Source organism: Malaclemys terrapin, chromosome 1, assembly GCF_027887155.1.
Source record: "Malaclemys terrapin pileata isolate rMalTer1 chromosome 1, rMalTer1.hap1, whole genome shotgun sequence".
Classification (NCBI taxonomy): domain Eukaryota; kingdom Metazoa; phylum Chordata; order Testudines; family Emydidae; genus Malaclemys; species Malaclemys terrapin.
The window spans coordinates 304694045-304712690 of NC_071505.1; the positions used below are offsets into that span (position 1 = coordinate 304694045).

The 18646-nt window shown below is 41.3% G+C and overlaps 1 protein-coding gene across 5 annotated transcripts in view; it reads left to right on the forward strand.

Moving 5' to 3' along the window:
- N4BP2L2 (NEDD4 binding protein 2 like 2) overlaps positions 1 to 18646 on the forward strand; it is a 102215-nt gene that overhangs the window by 74491 nt on the left and 9078 nt on the right. For 4 of the 5 annotated variants that reach the window (XM_054015329.1, XM_054015331.1, XM_054015330.1 and 1 more), the window contains 3 exons: positions 10251 to 12097; positions 15205 to 15290; positions 16770 to 16815. In XM_054015329.1, coding sequence (XP_053871304.1) covers positions 10251 to 12097; positions 15205 to 15290; positions 16770 to 16815 — 1979 coding nt within the window. Of the gene's footprint in view, positions 1 to 10250; positions 12098 to 15204; positions 15291 to 16769; positions 16816 to 18646 lie in introns of those variants that run through there. The other variant, XR_008443502.1, reaches the window with a different exon arrangement.

Consider the following 18646-nt stretch of genomic DNA (forward strand, 5'->3'; position numbering starts at 1 on the left):
TTGTGGGACTCTGGTAGATACGCCCTTCATATTTGACAGTGAACAGTGACAGTGAGCCACTGATAACAACTCTTTGAGTATGGTCTTTCAACCAGTTCTGCACTCACCTTACTCCTACTCACCTTATAGTTATTTTATCCAGGCCACATTTCTGTAGTTTACTTATTAGAATTTTGAATATCTGAAGAGGAAGAATTAATCAGCTCTGTATCAGGGTTAAAGGGATTTATTCTGTTTTTCCTACATACTTACCCTAGAAAATTTTTGTCTCTGTATATATCAAACTTTCTACCCAACTGCTAAAGCAACGTGAATAATTTTTATATCAGAGTGTTGTCAAAGTGTTAAATATGGCCCACTCATCTCTAAAACTCATTCCAACACCCTGTGTCTTTAATTTATTGTAAATTTCATTCATAGTTAGATCTAAAAGATGTCATATTTTTAATAGGGAGTACTTGAATGCAGACACTTAGGCTATGTACACACTACAGCTTACGTTGGTATGAGTTATGTCACTCAAGCGTATGAATAAGCCACTTCCTTGAGCAACATAAGTTACACCGACCTAAGTGCCAGTGTGGACAGCGCTATGTCAGTGGGAGAGCTTCTCCCGCTGTTATAGCTTCTGCTGCTCGCAGGGGCTGGAGTAATTAAGTTGAGGGGAGAGCTCTCTCCCGTTAGCATAGAGTATCTATACTAGCAGCGCTACAGTGGTGCAGCTGCATTGGTACAGCTGCGCCGCTGTAAGCTCTGTAGTGTAGCTATAGCCTCAGCTACTACAACAGTGTGCACAATATAAATGTTCATCTATGTAAATGGGGTGGCATGGGATAGGTGGTCTCTCTCAAAAAATTCTCTCCATTTAATGTGTTTAGGTTTATTGTTACCAGGAAAGCTTTTTGACCCTTTGGAAAAGTAGAGCCATATCCTGAACTGTGAGGATACTTCTGTAACAATGTACTTCAAGAAATAGGAAATGATCGATTGGAGGAGGAGAGTGAGTTTCCTTTTATCTAAGTGGAGGCATCCCCTCGCCTTAAGAGCCTGCCATCTATTAAGGAAGACTAATCTCTTAGTAGAATTCCTCAGCTGGCTGTTAGTTCAGGGGAAGCTAATGTGCACCCAAGCATGTTTAATCTCACAGACGCCAGTAAGAACTCCCAAGACCCTATTTGCTTCTTTGAGCAATACTGAGCTGTTCACTTCTGCAGCTGTTGTCAGATAACATGGTGATTTTCATGGTCACTTTTTCTCCCTATTGCCGTGGTTCCAGAATTTTATGTCAGATCATTCATGCCCAAAAATAATTCATTAAAATGGAACATCAGGCAGAAGACCCCAACATATCTTAGTAGTTCTTGCCGTGGACACTTCGGCTCTGATTTGTCAATATGGTTCCCTCATTCTGTTTTGAATTCTTTCATGAGAGGGATACATTTAACTGCTTATCTGTCCCCTCAAGTACTCATGGATTGATCTGTGAGAGTGTGCATCTTCAGAGACTGAGGGTCAAGCTCACCTGTGCACCATTAGGTTATAAAAGGCGAGTCAAAAGTGACTGGTTACTTTTAGCGTGAGTTTCCTTTTGAACAGTTGTTCAACCTTGGAGCCTTAATATACTTAATTAAACTGTTGTCTTTGGCCGCTCATGTTCTTGAGCATTAAGTGCTCTTTTAGGCCTGTTGTACATTACAAAAAATAGCATTCATTTTAATGCAATTGCCAGCATTGGTAAGGCTGCAGTGATGGTAGTAATCAGATAAGTGCTAATGTAGAACAGCCTCAGGCATTTTTATTAGTGTTATTCTAGTAACTTAGCACAGGTACAGCTACCCTGTTGTTGTGGGCTGCTGTAACACTTTTTCTAGTGTGCGCACATACATTGGTGACCACAGAATGACAAGCTGGCAAATTGTATTATAGTTTTTGTTTTATATATGGAAAGTATTTTGTGTTTAGGACCATTTTCTACTTCCTTTTTTCTGTTTATCTCAAGGTTTATTTTGAATTAAAAATGCACTTTTTTGTCCCATTCTGTATCCAACAAAGAGCACGTTTTGGTGCTTCTTTAATTGAGGAGTCTTCTGTGATCATCTGGAAAGAATTCAGCATGTTTCTGCTAGTGGAGGGTCTCAAGTATGTTCACAGCTTAGATATCAGGTTAATTGATGCCTTTTTTTAAAACTGTAATATAAAAGGAAATCAACACTTTCAAATCCACTATAGCTTGATGAATTTGTATGAGACCTACCTAGAAGACTGAAACCTATCTTTGTCTGAGACCTATCTACCATGTCCACTGAGAGTCAAGGTGCCTCGTCTTTGATTGGTGGTCCCAATGTGTATTCCACTCCAGGTGTGCATGCGCTCCATGCATCTGAGACCAGAAGATTTTTGCTAGCAGTGTCAGTTGGTCCGCACCAGTGCTCCTTATACTCTGAAGTGAGGGCATAAAGGGTGGTCTAGACTAATGGCCTCTCCAGTTCCTTTCTGCCACCTGTGGTCTGAGATGGACTTCTCTAGTGTTTGTAGCTTTAGCTAGCATTCCTGTTAAAAAAAACAAAAAACAAAAAACACCACTTAGATACTGTTAATAGTTTTACCAGTTTAGATAGTGTCATTTCAGTAGTTCAGGAATACAAGGGGCACCCTCACCCTGATACCCCCCTATGCAGGTGCCTAGGATGCCCAAGACCCTGGGATTCAAGATCTGTGTGGCCTGTCCCCAGGCTTTTCCAGTCAGTGACGACTTTGATACATGCCTCTATTGCCTCGGGAAAGCTCATATCCTCTCTCAGCACAGTGTCTGTTGGTCCTCTCCTCACCAAACTAATCAACCCTGTGAGTTCACACTTAGAAGGTTACTGATGGATCATTCCATGAGACGAGACCTCATCCAGTTCTGGACCATCAGATATCAGAGAGAAGCACTGAGAAGCTCCCCCTTGAGCATGGTGGTCTCTGGCTCTGAGGCTGTTCAAGGTGGAGTTAAAGACTCTACTCAGGGGGGTAAAAGCAAACACTTTCATAAGAAAAGTGAGAAATCTCCCTCCAAGACCTCATCCAAAAGAGGACTTCCTCTCCGACACCGTTTAAGTCAGGTGTCACTTTGCACCTATGTGTGGTGTGGAGCTCACAAGGAGCACGGTATTGGTTCCTCAGCACTGAGAACCAAGAGGGCCCCAAAACTGTTGACAGCCGCAGGGCTGGAAACATCCTCAGTATTGATGAGGGAAAGAAGACAGTGGACACTTCTTACACCGATGATACTGATGTGCAGAGAAAAGGAATAGTCGGTACCAAAAACTGCTGTCCATCTGAAGCTGGCACTGCCAAGGTACAGGCGTCTGCTCCACTGTCCAGCTGGGGCTGCCACTAGATACACTATACTGGAGGACCTTACGATCTGTGCAGACCAAGAATCACCCATATTTTCAGATCCAATCCTAACCAAGCAGGTCCGTACACCAACACTTTGGCGCTTTCCAGTATTGTCGACCAGCTGAATCATAATGAGACCACAGATACCGACAGCACCTCCTATTGTCACAGAGACCTCATTCTCCTCCAGTGAGTCTGGAATGAGTGGGAGAGCTTCACCACCCTTATCAAGGCGGGAAGTGAGCCCCAAGAGAGGCTCCAAGATCTCCAGGGCACCTTCCCAATCTCACAGGAAGGAATACCCAACTCGGAACGAATGGTGTCCTCCATGAGGACAACCCTGTTACCCGTATGATTAAGCTTAAGATTTTATCATGGTTATTTTTAGTAAAAGTCATGGACAAGTCGCAGGCAATAAACAAAAATCCACGGAAACCTGGGACCTGTTGATGACTTTTACTAAAACTACTTTTTTTTTGGTGGGGGAGAGACTACCTGGGGGGGACTAAAGCCTGAGTTCCATGTCGGGGGGAGGAGCCTGACAGCTCCAGTCCCCACCACTGGCTGAAGCCCATGGAGGTTCGTTACAGTCATGGAATACGTGACTTCCATGATTAAATCATATCCTTACCTATGATCCCTCACACTGGCCTTATTGGGGGTCCCTGGAATCCATATATGAGGCATCCCAAATAGGCAAGGTTTCAAGGGGAGTCGAGACAGGCTTCCCCATCTGGGGAAGAGCCTTAACCTGCTCAGGGACACTGAGAAAGAGGAGCAACCTGAACAGGTGGAACCACTCGTTGCTAAAGAATTATCAACATCCTCACCAGATAAGGCAGTCACAGCAGCCTTGCCATCACCACCTGATAACTACAGGCAATTCCAGGGCCTCCTGAAGAGAATTGCAGACACACACAAGATCCGACTGGAGGAAGTATATGAGACCCCTCATAAGATACTGGATATCCTCCAGCGCGCTAGTCCCAGTATAGTGGCACTGCCTGTTAATGAGGCTATTTTAGAACTGGCCAAAATAGTCTGACATATTCCAGCCACTTGCATTCCCACTCCCAAATGAATGGAGAAGAAATACTTCTTATCATTAAAGGGGGCAGAAAAGTTACTTTCACACTGTGCTCCAAACTCTTTAGTGGTGCAGGAAGTCACCAGAAGGAACAAGCAGCAGCCAAGCTGGATCTACACCCAAGACCAAATGTGTAGCCCTCTTTGGAAGAATGAATTTCACATCTGCAAGTTTGTAGTTCTACATAGTGAATGACTAAGCATTGATGACACTAAACTGGGAGGAGTGGTAGATACGCTGGAGGGTAGGGATAGGATACAGAGGGACCTAGACAAATTAGAGGATTGGGCCAAAAGAAATCTGATGAGGTTCAACAAGGACAAGCGCAGAGTCCTGCACTAGGACGGAAGAATCCCATGCACTGCTACAGACTAGGGACCGAACGGCTAGGCAGCAGTTCTGCAGAAAAGGACCTAGGGGTTACAGTGGACGAGAAGCTGGATATGAGTCAACAGTGTGCCTTTGTTTCCAAGAAGGCTAACAGCATTTTGGGCTGTATAAGTAGGGGCATTGCCAGCAGATCGAGGGATGAGATCATTCCCTTCTATTCAACATTGGTGAGGCCTCATCTGGAGTACTGTGTCCAGTTTTGGGCCCAACTCTACAAGAAGGATGTAGAAAAATTGGAAAGAGTCCAGCGGAGGGCAACAAAAATGGTTAGGGGGCTGGAGCACATGATTTATGAGGAGAGGCTGAGGGAACTGGGATTGTTTAGTCTGCAGAAGAGAAGAATGAGGTGGGATTTTATAGCTGCTTTCAACTACCTGAAAGGGGGTTCCAAAGAGGATAGATCTAGACTGTTTTCAGTGGTAGCAGATGACAGAACAAGGAGTAATGGTCTCAAGTTGCAGCGGGAGAGGTTTAGGTTGGATATTAGGAAAAACTTTTTCACTAGGAAGGTGGTGAAGCACTGGAATGGGTTACCTAGGGAGGTGGTGGAATCTCCTTCCGTAGAGGTTTTTAAGGTCAGGCTTGACAAAGCTCTGGCTGGGATGATTTAGTTGGGGGCTGGTCCTGCTTTGAGCAGGAGGTTGAACTAGATGACCTCCTGAGGTCCCTTCCAACCCTGATATTCTATGATGTCTAAGTATGATTTTATTAATTACAATAAGCTCTCTGAATTCACTAACAAACTACCTCAAAAGGATAGATTTCAGTTCCAAACAATCATTGATGAAGGTAAATTGCTAGCTAGATTGGCCCTTCCTGGCTTCAGTGGACGCAGCAGGTACAGCCTCCCTGTTTGATGGCAACACCCATAGTTATGAGATGGGCTTTGTGACACCAATCCTCCAGATTTTCAAAAGAAGTTCAGTCCACTACAGAGGATCTGCCTTTCATGGGAAATAACCTATTCAGTGAGAAAACTGAGGAATTGTTACATATCCTCAAAGACTCAAGAGCAACTCTTTGTACTCTGGGTATCTGCATTCCAGCACCAAGGAGGATATATATCCTAAGGCTCAATCTTACATGCAATAACCATCTCCTCAGTCATTCTACCATGAAAGAGCTTTCAAACCTCCTAGAAAACACCAAAGAATACAGTATAGTGAACAGAATGTTCCTTCTTCATTATCCTGCTAGCCCCAGCCTCCCATCAAGAAATCTTTTTGATGGGACTTTTGTGTCCGTCCCCCCCACCACATCCACATATACGGAGATTCTATACCCTAGTCTAAAGAGTGTATTCCAACAGTGGGGATTCCCATTGTGGGATCTCTTTGCATCCCAAGAAAACAAGAAAAGCTGGCATATTGCTCCAGAGTGGCTAGGGGCCTCAACTCCAGAAGGGACGTGTTTCTAGTACAATGACCAGAAACACTGATGTATGCATTCCCACTCATCCCTCTCTTACGTTGAATCCTGAGTAAAATCATACAGGACAAAGCATTGGTGATCTTAGTTTTTCCTCAGTGGTCAAGACAGTTTTCGTTCACCAGCCTTCTCCAGATGGCCTCACACCCGTTCCTCTGCATTCAGCTCTTCCCAGACCTTTTGACCCAGGAGAAAGGCAAGATCCTCCACCCGAACTCAGTATCTCTCCCTTTAACAGGTTATTATGATGGATGACAAACACCGAATGATCATGCTCAGAGATAGTACAATCCATTCTTAGTTATAGCCGAAAAGACTCCATGAGAAAATGCTATACAGCTAAATGAAAAAGATTTTCTACCTTGTGCCAGAATCAATATAAACCATCAGAGGATGCTTTATGTCCCTACTGTTCTGGACTACTTCCTTTCTCTAAAAACATTGAGACTATCTAACATCTCCTTGCAAGTGCACTTGAGAGTAACTTGTGCCTTTCACCCTCCAGTGGACAGACATTTGGTCTTTGCCCATCCTCCTACAGAACTGTTTCTGAAGGGACTTGTCAGAAACTTTCTTCTGGTACTGAAACCTACCCCAGTATGGAATCTCAGTTTAGCCCTAATAGCATTAATGAATGTTCCATTTGAACCATTAGCTCCATTTTCCTTTGCTTATCTAGCTACAAAGGTTACCTTTCTGGGTGCAATTACCTCAGCAAGAAAAGTAGGTGAGCAGTGGGTCATTATGGTGTATCTGCCCTATATGGTCTTCCAGAAGGACAAGGTTTCCTTGAGGTTATAGCCTAAATTCTTCCCCAGAGTAATCTCAGAATTCCATCTGAACAAGGTAATCCACTCACCTGTCTTCTATGTGAAGCCACATGCCACCAGACTGCAAAAGCAGCTATGCTCTTTGGATGTTTGTTGAGTCCTGACATTACACCTACAAAAGGACAAAACCCTTCAGGAAATCCCCTAAACCAGTGGCTCTCAAACTTTTGTACTGGTGACCCATTTCACATAGCAAACCTCTGAGTACGACCCCCCTTTATAAAGTAAAAACACTTGTTTATATATTTAACACCATTATAAATGCTGGAGGCAAAGCACGGTTTGGGGTGGAGGCTGACAGCTTGCGATCCCCCATGTAAGAACCTCATGAACCCTGAGGGGTCCCGACCCCCTGTTTGAGAACCTCTGCCCTAAACTGTTTGTCTCCTTTGCCAAATGCACAAGTGGGGGGGCAGTCTCCTCACAGAAACTTTGCAAAGGGATTTCAGGCTTAATCTTGCTTTGCGATGAACTAACTGCGACCTCTCCCCCACAAATGTGAGGGCCCACTCGACCAGAACCCACGCTATGTCAGTAGTTTTGCTTTGAAGTGTCCCTCTTGTGGAAATCTGTAAAGCAGCGGGATGGGACCCTGTGCACACCTTTGTGAGACATTACACACTAGTACAAGCCTCTACAGCAGATGCAGCCTTTGGCAGAGCAGTCTTCCAATCTGTGGTAGCGGTTCCTCACCCCAACTCCCCTTTTCAATTAATACTGTATGTAAGCCACCTCAAGTGGAATACACATAGGGACCATCACTCAAAGAAAGTACGGTTACTTCTCTTGTGCAATTACTAGAGTTCTTTGAGATGTGTAGTCCCTATGTATATTCCACTACCCACCCTCCTTCCCCTCTGCTGTGGATCCTTCTGGTAATTCACTATAGAGAAAGAACTGGAGAAGTTGTCAGTGCACAGTGCCACTGATGCCCTCTGCTCAGAACACAAGGAGGCGAAGGGTGCAGGCATGGATCAATGGAGCAGGGGGTTGGACTAGATGACCAACTGAGGTCCCTTCCAACCTTCATATTCTATGGTTCTATGGTCATGCTAACAAAAATCTTCTGGTCTCAGACACATGGACTATGTGCACATCTCAAGAGGAATCCACATAGGGACCAAACATCTTGAAAAATTCCAGTTACTGTACAAGATAAATAACAATACTTTTCCAGATGGACTCAATAATTCAGAAGCTACTAACTATAAAAAATCCTGATTGACATACAAGTTTAATAATTATTTCCATTCCCTCAGACCTACTGCTCAAGGTACCATGTTTAGCATGTGTACACATATAATTTATCAGGGGAGTATAGTACCTCTAATTACTTACTTATTTAATTTGGAACAAAGTGGTACCTCATGACTGTCAGAAGGGAAGGCATATTTAGGCCTTCCAGAAGCCTGCTGTGGATTTTAAGATTCTGTTCTGATAAACCAAATCTCTATGGATGTGGCCTCGAGGTATGAATGTGGTACTTTACTGATGGTGTCAACTTTTCCCTTATTTTTTATTTCTATAGAATCACTTCTCAAATTGTATCAGTCTGTTCTGGTGTACATGAAGGTACAAAAAGAAACCTATTTTACCTATATAGGTCATCAATCTCTTAGATTTGTTTATTTGGAATTACCTTCCCTTCATTGTTTTTTCTCTATAAATAAAAGTATATCTATAGACTATATTAAATTCCTGTAATAGGTTTCCCTAGTTATCTTCATTTTCTTTATTTAGGACTTAGTTTGGTTAGAAACCTGTAATTGGGACGTGTGATGCCAAAAAGTTTAGTTGCCATTTTATTTGTACTGCTGCCTGTTAATCTTGTTGAGAAGTGCAACCCAACAATTCAGATGTATAGACCTGAGATTCATAAGTAATCTTACACAATTGCCTACTACTAAATTAATTTGTCTTTAGTAGACTTAGGTCATTGGATTGAGGTTCACTTACTCAACAGATGGGTCTAACAAATATTTATTAAGGCAAAACACTCAGCAAGTAGTGATCAGTTACTTATAAGTAGGAAGCTTATTAGAACAATCTCATCAGTCACCTCCAGCACCAGACTCTACAGCTTCAACCTTCCTTTGTTACACAAACTTATTTATAATTTTTTGTTATCTTTTCTTATACATATATATTATTCTCATTTCCATGTTAACTCTCCTTCCCCATCAGTACAGGTTTCAAGCTTTTTAATTAGTTTATCTCTTCTTGTTCTCATGAACATGATTACTCTGCAATTTCTTACACATGTGCAGCAATAAACATAAGTATTCTGCAATTTGTTACACATACAGTTCTATTTATGCTTAAACTATTGAACATTATCAGAACAGAATCTTAAAATCCACAGCAGGCTTCCGGAAGGCCTAAATAAGCCTTCCCTTCTGACAGTCATGAGGTACCACTTTGTTCCAAATTAAATAAATAAGTAATTAGAGGTACTATACTCCCCTGATAAACTGTATGTGTACACATGCTAAACATGGTGCCTTGAGCTGTAGGTCTGAGGGAACGGTAATAATTATTAAACTTGTATGTCAATCAGGAGTTTTTTATAGTTCGCATCTTCTGAATTATTGAGTCCATCTAATCTATTTTGTCCAATAGACGAACACTCTGATATCAGTGGGATATTCTAACAGAAGGAAAACAGATCATTTTACTCTCCACCCATTTTCCACCATTCTGAATATTGCACAAGGTGGAACTTCACAAAATTACAGAACATGGGCAAACCCTAGATGCTGAATGACTAGTGGGGATCAATCATTCATAATTTTGAAAGATGCCTGAAAATGCTGCTTTACCTACTACTTTGTTTTAAGTTGGAAGTTCTTGAAATGAGATTCAAACTAAAATTCAGTGTATGTATGTTAAACAGTTTAAAGATGCTTTGTGAATTGTAAGATACATTTACATCATGTTTCTGAAATATACAGAAATGGTACTTTTTAAATGAAGTATCAGGATTTAAAAAAACAAAAATTTCAGTAGTGAAGGGATCAAAACTTGATTACCCAAATAGTTAAATAAATATTTTTTCCTAAAGCTGCATATTATGAGTAGGTTATTACTGCTATGGATTTTTTTTCATATTTAGTTTTTTATTCTACATTTAGGGAAACAGACATTAAGAAGAAACCTGGGCACAGACTGAGCAAAGCTAAACAGAGGAAAAAGCGAAAAAGAAACAGAAAAATGAAGCATGATAATATTAAAATCACAGAGAAAAAATCAGATGGAGTCCCTTGTCATCTAATTCCTGATGACCAGGAAACGTCAGACAGTGAAGAGGAAGATTCAGAAGAAGAAAACAGAAAATCAGTATTTACATTTAATGGAGATCCAGGAGATGAAGGTTGTGAAGATCGTTCCAATGGTGATTGTAATGAAAGCCCAAAATCTACAAAGCATCAAACAGGAAGTTTACCTATTGCTGTGTCTGAGACTTCAGCAACACTAGCTAGTCCAATGAAAAGTGACTTGTTTACAGAAGATGACGGTACATTTCTAATAAATTTGACATCTGCTCCTAATAAAAACTTAATTGAATTTGAACACACATTTGATGATCAGGTGGTTGATCATAACCAAAATAAAAACCTTATGGTAAATGAGAGCAATTCCTCAGATACAGATGATCACAGTTCTGTTCTAGACACAGAATATAACAGTAAAGAAAATAGTTCTATGATGTTAAACAATCAAGATGAACTTACATCAGATCAAATTGCATGTGAACCTGATCTAGAAAGTAAATTGTTAAATGTGAGTAACGGAAAAAAAGAAACCCTGTCTCTCCAGCATGATTTGAAAACATCTGAAATTTGTGTTGTCTTGCCTGATAAAGCCATGAAAGACAGACAGACATCAAAAAGGTATGAGAAAAATCCTTGGGCTTTTTTTTCAATTGATTTAACTGATATACAATTCCAGCTTGGCTCTGATCGATCGGGTTCTTATTCTTGGCCTGAGAGGACCCATAAATTCATATGCGAGCAAAGACCAAAAAGAGTGAGGCGGCCTAAAGAGACCTATCCTGACAGCACAGTAGAACAAACTCGTGAATCTAATGAAGAATTAGAAAAAGAAACCAGTCTGCAAACATTAATTGAAGAGTGTGGCAGTGTAACACATGGTGGTCTACAGTCATCACTGACTGACAAAGTACATCATAATTCATTTATAGAGTCGGGAGTCACTGTCACAAACTGCTTAACTGAAGTCAATGTTCCAAGCAATGTAGGTACACCAGTTCCATCAAAGAAGAAAGGAAGATGCAAAAGGATTTTCAACTTGGCACCAAACTTTCATCTACCAAGGCAGATTGCTGTTAGTACAAAGGAGGGACTGAAGGATGTTCTATTAATGGATGATAACCTATCAGAAAATGTTTTGAAAACAGAACAAGAGAGAATTTCAAATAAGGACAATGGAAAGAAGAGTGAACAAAACCTTGAATTTCAAGAACATCTAGCACCTTCTAATAATGATGTGACAGATTCTTCACTTAACCATGGTGTGGGATCTCTCTTACATAGTAGTCAGTTGGGACAATCTCTGTGTCTTTCAAAGAAAGCTGTTTCTTCTCCAGCTCAGAAATTTCCCTCTAGTTATTGTATAGTTTCTTCAACAAGTAAGGAACAAATTACAACTTTTAAACAAGAAAAAATACTTGATAAAAAAGAGGGTGAGAGAGAACAGTTCTCTTTAGAGCTTACAAATAGTCAACCAGATATTTTGTGTTCTGTTAAAGTAACATCTGACTGTCCTACATACCCTCATGTATTTGAAAGCTGTGGTGAAGATATGTACAAAACAGATGAAAGTAAGCCATCACAGTCCTCACAAATTGAAGCTAATCAAGATACTTTAAATTCTAAATCCAATTTTTTGGGTCTTCCCTTATCATTGGGATTTGCATTTCAACTTGTAGACCTTTTTGGTTCTCCTGGATTTCCACTGGGTAATATTATTATTTATTATTATTTATTTTTAACAGTGCCTAATGATATAAGTCTCAGTTTCTTATTGCAACTAGCAATTGTACAAATGTGATAATATACTGTAGCTGATCACTGCTTGCCAATATAGATACTTTTGATGGCATTCACTTAGTGTCTTGCAAATGGTACTTTGCACCAAGATTTTGCTTTTCAGCTCTGTAGATTATCTATTATGCAATGATCATTGTTTTCTTTTGTTAGCAGTTTACCCTCATTGCATGATCTTGCGTAATGCTGAGTATTTACTAACTTTAAATCCAAGGAATGATGTCCTTGTAGCTGTGTTGCAATTTCAGCTGCACAAATACATCATACTGAGTGAATTTTTAACCTGTCATTTAGAAACTGCATGAAAACACGTGCTATTTGGATTTGTATTTCTTTGCTGGTAAATGTTTGTTTCACCTTCGTAATACAGTAGTATCCCTTTACTAATAATCTAAAGTTATAGGGTAAAATTTTCAAAAGCACCTACATTACATGTTCAAATGTGCCATAGGCATTTTGGAGGCTTAATCCCACTGACTTTCAAATAGACCTACTCTCTTAAATCACTTCAGCAGTATGAAAATTTTACCCCTAATCAAATTTAATTTGAAATTGAAATTAAAAACCATAAAGTATATTTTCTAGTACTGAACATATTCTTTTAATCATGCAGTCCACACCTTCAGATGTCATGGTTAGAAGGTAAATGAACAAACAGAGCTTGAATTTTCATATTCTAGTGTCATTTAATGTATATTAACTCATGTAGTGTAAATACTTTCAGAAAGATAAAAAAAGAATGAACTGCTTAAGCTATAATTCTTCAGACTTAGGCACATGGTTAATTTTACAATGGGACTATTCACATGTCTATATTTGAGTGTGCATAAATCTTTAGAGCCCTGCGCAGATTCAGAATTTATATTCTCATCCAATCCATGATCAGAAAAAATGGTCTGTGGACATAAAGCAGATATCCACAGATTTGCAGGGCTCTATAAGGGCTTGTCTATACTTACCGCGCTGGTTCGGCGGCAGGCAATCGAACTTCTGGGTTCGATTTATCGCGTCTAGTCTGGACGCGATAAATCGAACTCAGAAGTGCTCCCCGTCGACTCCGGTAATCCTGCTCGCCGCGAGGAGTACGCGGAGTCGACGGGGGAGCCTGCCTGCCGCGTCTGGACGGCGGTAAGTTCGAACTAAGGTATGTCGACTTCAGCTACGTTATTCACGTAGCTGAAGTTGCGTACCTTAGTTCGATTTGGGGGTTTAGTGTAGACCAAGCCTAAATCTTCACAGAATTGATGTCACTTAGGCCCCTGTTTAGCGAGCTACTTGTGAACCTTCTAACTCTCTAATTGTAGTCTCTCCTTAATGAAAACATTAACAACTGCACCAGTGCAGGTACGCCGCTTAAGTTCTCTATGTAGCTGTTCTAACCTGATGGGAGAGAGCTCTCCTGTCGGCTTAATTACTCCAGTCCCCATGACAGAGGGTGGTGGAACCTTCCGAAAAGTGGGGGGGATGGCCCTGCCCCTTCTGCCCAAGGCCCCGTCCCTGGACAAGCTGGAAGCTGGAGCGGGCCAAGAGCCGCAGGTCCTCCACCTACCTGGGGGGGGGCCAAGAGCAGGCCCTGGCCCATGTCCGTGCCCCACAGGTCCCCCGCCAGGCCAGGAGGGTCTGCAGCTCCCCACGGCTGCCCGTGCAGCTTTGACCTGACCTGACTCTGGCCAGGGGATGGGGCCTTGGAGCCACAGCCCAGCCATGGTAAGAGCCATGCACCCTCCATCTGCCCTGGGTGGGGGACCTAGTGGGGGTGGAGACACCCCGGCTGCTGGAGGGTCCGCGGCACAGCACCCCGTGCTACCCGGAGTCCCCAGCCAGGCTCCAGCTGCCAGCCTGGCCGGGGCCTCAGGTGGAAGAGGAGGGGTAGGGGCGGGGCCTGTGGCAAAAAGTGGATGGGCCGGCAAGTAGGAGGGCCATGGCCCTCTGGGCCCCCCTATTTCAGTGCCCCAACCCCACGAGTGGCGGCAGCTATGTTGGTGGGAGAAGCTCTTTTGCCAACATAGTGCTGGCCACACCGGTGCTTAAATTGGCATAAGTTATGTTGCTCAGGAAGGTGGCTAATTCACACCTGTGAGTGACATAACTTATGTCAACTTAAGCTGTAGTGTAGCCATAGCCTGAGGTACTGGCCACTTGTGATCATTAAAGAACCCATAGCATTTTTCTCAGAATTATAGGTGTTAATTCCACTTTCCTAGCCATATTCTGATTTGAGTATCAATATTATTTCTTTTTTAATGTCTGCTTCAATTTCAGTCATAGATATTTTTCCTCATTGCTTGTCCTAAACTGTTATGTACTGCTGCGTATTTTAAGGCAACTACAATGAATTTGTGGGTGAATGGTTTCATAAAGCATTTAGGAATAGTCCTAAATGAAAGGTACTATAAATGTTGTTAGTTGTTCTATGGGAAGGTAAATAGCTTTTTAGTTAACAAATTTATTTGTCACTTATTTACAGTTAACACATAGAACATATATTCCATAAACATTTTACACTGTTTTTCTACAAAGCATTTCTTTTCAACTTTAATCATTGAGGAACTCTGTCAGGTTAAAAATATGACATATTTATAGAACAATTTCCATATACTATGTTAAAATATCCTCTTATTATAAATGGTTAAAACTGATAAAATTTTAAAAACTATATTCACTTTTCGTTTAAGATGTTTGTTTACTTTTTGCATTTTACTCAATTTAGAGAATGAAGTTTCACTTTTGTTTTTAGTGATTTTCCTAGTAAATTTCACTTTCCAGTTCCCATGTGCTTGGACAAAGCAACAATTTTTGGGTGTGTAAATACTGCAGGAAAATCTTTGGTTTAAAAAATATCTTTACATTGGCATTAAACAAAAATATAGATTTTTTTTTTAATTGGTCTTAGGTTCTGTAGAAGCTTATTTGTATAAAACCTAAATTCTGGGCTTTGTTTGAGCTCGCAGTATCTCCTTCAGATATGCATGAAACCTGACAAAATATAATGCCATGAAAATGTCTTGTTCTTTTTCAGTGTCTTTATTGCCGGATGATTACATAGTTCCTCTTGACTGGAAAACATCAAAGATGATCCATTTACTATGGAAGACATCTGTGGAGGTATGGGTTTTAGTTCTCTGCAAGGCTTTCCTGTATTTTAGGAGTAAAGAGGCACCATTTACTCTAGGGTGCAATCAGAATTTTCCGAAGAAGTGGGCCCAGGTCACCTGCCATGTCCTCACTGAGCCACCATCTCTCCTTCCAGTGTGAGACCATAAGTGGAAGAGACGGTGTGAGGAGATGGCATCCTGGGGTTCTGGGAAGCAGAGAGCTGGGTCGAGGGGGTGCTGGGAGCCAGAGCCACAGGAGAAGCTGCCACCCCATGTCCCTGCCCTCCCCTCCCCTCCCACAGGACCAGCTGGGATCTCCCCTTCCCCTGGAGAGACCAGGGGAGACTGTGAATTTGTGTTAGCATCTATGCCCCTCCTGTTACCCCCCGCCCATCATTGTGCTTCTGCATTCAGTTCATGTGGAGAAAGAGTATTTCTTGCTGATAGATCCATGTTTTATATAAGTGAATACAAACAGTGAAGGAAGAGCATTATATAGGTCCTGTCCTGCAAGCCCTGTGCAAGGGAGAGCTCTAACCTTATAGCAGGGTTGAGGGTTTAGGTGGACAGAGCAGAAAAATATATGAACCAGTCAACAAAAATAAAACCTTTCCCTATTGCTCAGGGTCCTTCTTTTTACCCTGCAGATACTGTCCTCCATTTTCCTTTTCCTCCTCCTGTTCTTCTACCACCTTCTAAGCAGACTCCGCCCTCTGGTATCTGCAGTTCCTTACCCATCAATTCTAGCAAAAATGCTCTGAGTGGCTGACTGGGATTTAGCTTATTTTGTCTGGTCAGAAACTGTAATTGTTTTATACTCTATCAATGCACTCTATTCCGAGACCCAGCTCAGTGCCACTCCCCTCTGTTGGTGAAGAGAAAAAAAGAGCCTTTCTTCAAACCTTCCTCCCTTGTGGGGATAGATAAGAAGAAATCACCCTAAGTGTGTTGAGGGGAGGAGGTGAATGAGCTTAGAATCATAGAAACGTAGGCTGGAAGGGACCTCAAGGAGGCAGAACCAAGTGAACCTAGATCTAGCTTATAATTTCACATGTTAGGAAATACCCCATTATTGACAAAGTAGGACAATGCAGAGCTGTAAGTAGATCTTCTAAAGGTCTGAATGTAAGCATAGTTTCATATTTCAATATTACATATTTATATACTGTTTATACCAGAGTAGTTTAGTCAATAGTTGGACTGAATCATATTTCTGAAATAATTTTTATATTTCTTAACCTTTCTTTTGTCACTTCTCAATGAAAGGATAGCCTATTACTAGGGCTGTTGTTTTATGGTGGCAGTTTTTAGGAGATAATACAGGATAATGTGATGAAAAGGACAAAAGCCTTGTAAATACAGTTTAAAAACTTATGTAATGTAATGTGGACTTTGTTCTGTACACTGATTACCCAACCCCCCAGACCATCATATATATTTCCTTTTTCTTCTTCTCTCCTTTATTATTGCTTATTTTATTTGTTTTTAGAGGAAACAGAAAAAGAATGGATTACAGAATGGGAATTCTTTGGCTGGTAAGCATAACAAAATGATTGTAAACGTTATTTATTCAGTGCAACAATCAGTTAATGTGTTACCCGGGGTTATTTCAACCCAAAGCTCTTGGTAACTTTTACTATGTGCGAGGAGGCATCAGGAAATAAAACAGGGGAGACATGGCCATCCGACCGATAGATGGTTGGCACAAACAGGACAACACAAGAGTGCTTTCACTTAAAGCTAAACCTTTACTTAGTCTCAAGCACTTACATACGTCCGCAACAAGATTAGTAAAACACCCCCAACCCTTGATAATTACCAAAGCTGCGTGTGGCTCTCGAGTGGCACAGCCGCAGCCCGTTTGCTGGTGGGGAACACAAGATGCATCCAGAGGGAGAGACCAGTCCCGAAGAGTCCCCCACAGGAGAGTCCCACCTATCTCAAGCTTTTCCCACTTATTTATACAGTAGTAATACAATGACATGTCCCTTAAAGAAAACTTGTCAAGCAAACAGTTCCACTGGGCAAGCAAGAGGCTCCTTCTGATTATTGATTAACCAGGTGTGGGTTTTCCAGAACTTGCAGCCTTGAGACCTCAATAGACATTCCTGGGACATATCCTACTCTTTTGAAACGCATGTATCAGCAACTTCAACACAATTCTTATCAGGAAGGATGCGGAGTCAAGCTGCCCTTTCTGTGGCACCCCAAAACCCCCTCCCCTCCTGCCTTGGTCAAGCTGAGATTGCTGAATGGCCAATTTACAGCTTGCTGACTAGGTTGCTTTTTAACAATAAGCCATAGTGGTTTTAGGCACTTTACTGGTTTGCCAAAATCTCCCCGTACAAATGTAGAAGTAAGTAAGTTGAAAGTTACTGTGTCCATAGTATCTGTAACTACTTCTTGTGCAAGTGCAGGATTTCGTATTGTAGTGTATGGTATTAAATGTATGCCTCCATATACAGCATACATACAATGTGGCAGAGTTACAGCTGCTGTGGGACACAATTTTGAATTTCCTGATTTGTGATTTGAAATTCTCCACCTTAACAGTTTTTCTTATTAAATGAATCAAATAATTTTACTTTGAGTTTACTTGAATCCAATTCAGATGGAGCTTAAAGTTGTAGTGCATAGGCTTGCCTTTACTATATTCACTGCCTTGCCTTAATTATATTTAGCTGCTTTCATTATATTCAGCTCTAATGGAAGAAGCCTACAGTATCCTATATCCTGTAATACATTAACTGAAGCATAAGCTTGCATAAGTGTGGTTAAGTAGGCTGTAACCCTTGGCATAGATCAACGGTTACCTTTAGATTTTAGGAACTAAGAATAGCTTGCTCAATGGTAGGAGGTAGAATGTTCCAGTAAGTGCTACCACAAGGAACATGGAAGTAATAACCCCAAATCTGCTTAAGCAAGCGATGGCAGATATGATCATGAGTTGAAATTGTTGTTACATGTATCAGTATACTAACCTATAGAAAGAGGACACCTCAACATTAGTAGGATGAGGAAATACATATAAGGAAAAGGGGAAAAATCCCCTACTGACTATGCATTAGATATAGTGGCATCAGCGTAATGTATTATAGAAGTTGCATGCCAGTCTTTGGGCAGTAGGAGAGGGAGAGCTGTAGCCCTTAGAAGGGACCAGAATGATGGCCACTAGTGGTGAGGAGGAAGGTGATGGTGATGAGGAAGATAATGGTTAACATTTCAGGTCGTCCTGCAAGGGATGGTGTGAGTATATGGATGCTCAGATGTACATTCTGTAGTCTCTCTATCTGAGAGTTAGAGTGTTTGTGACTTTGCTAAATGTATTAATAAACTATTTGGAAATATAGAAGAATTCTGATACTG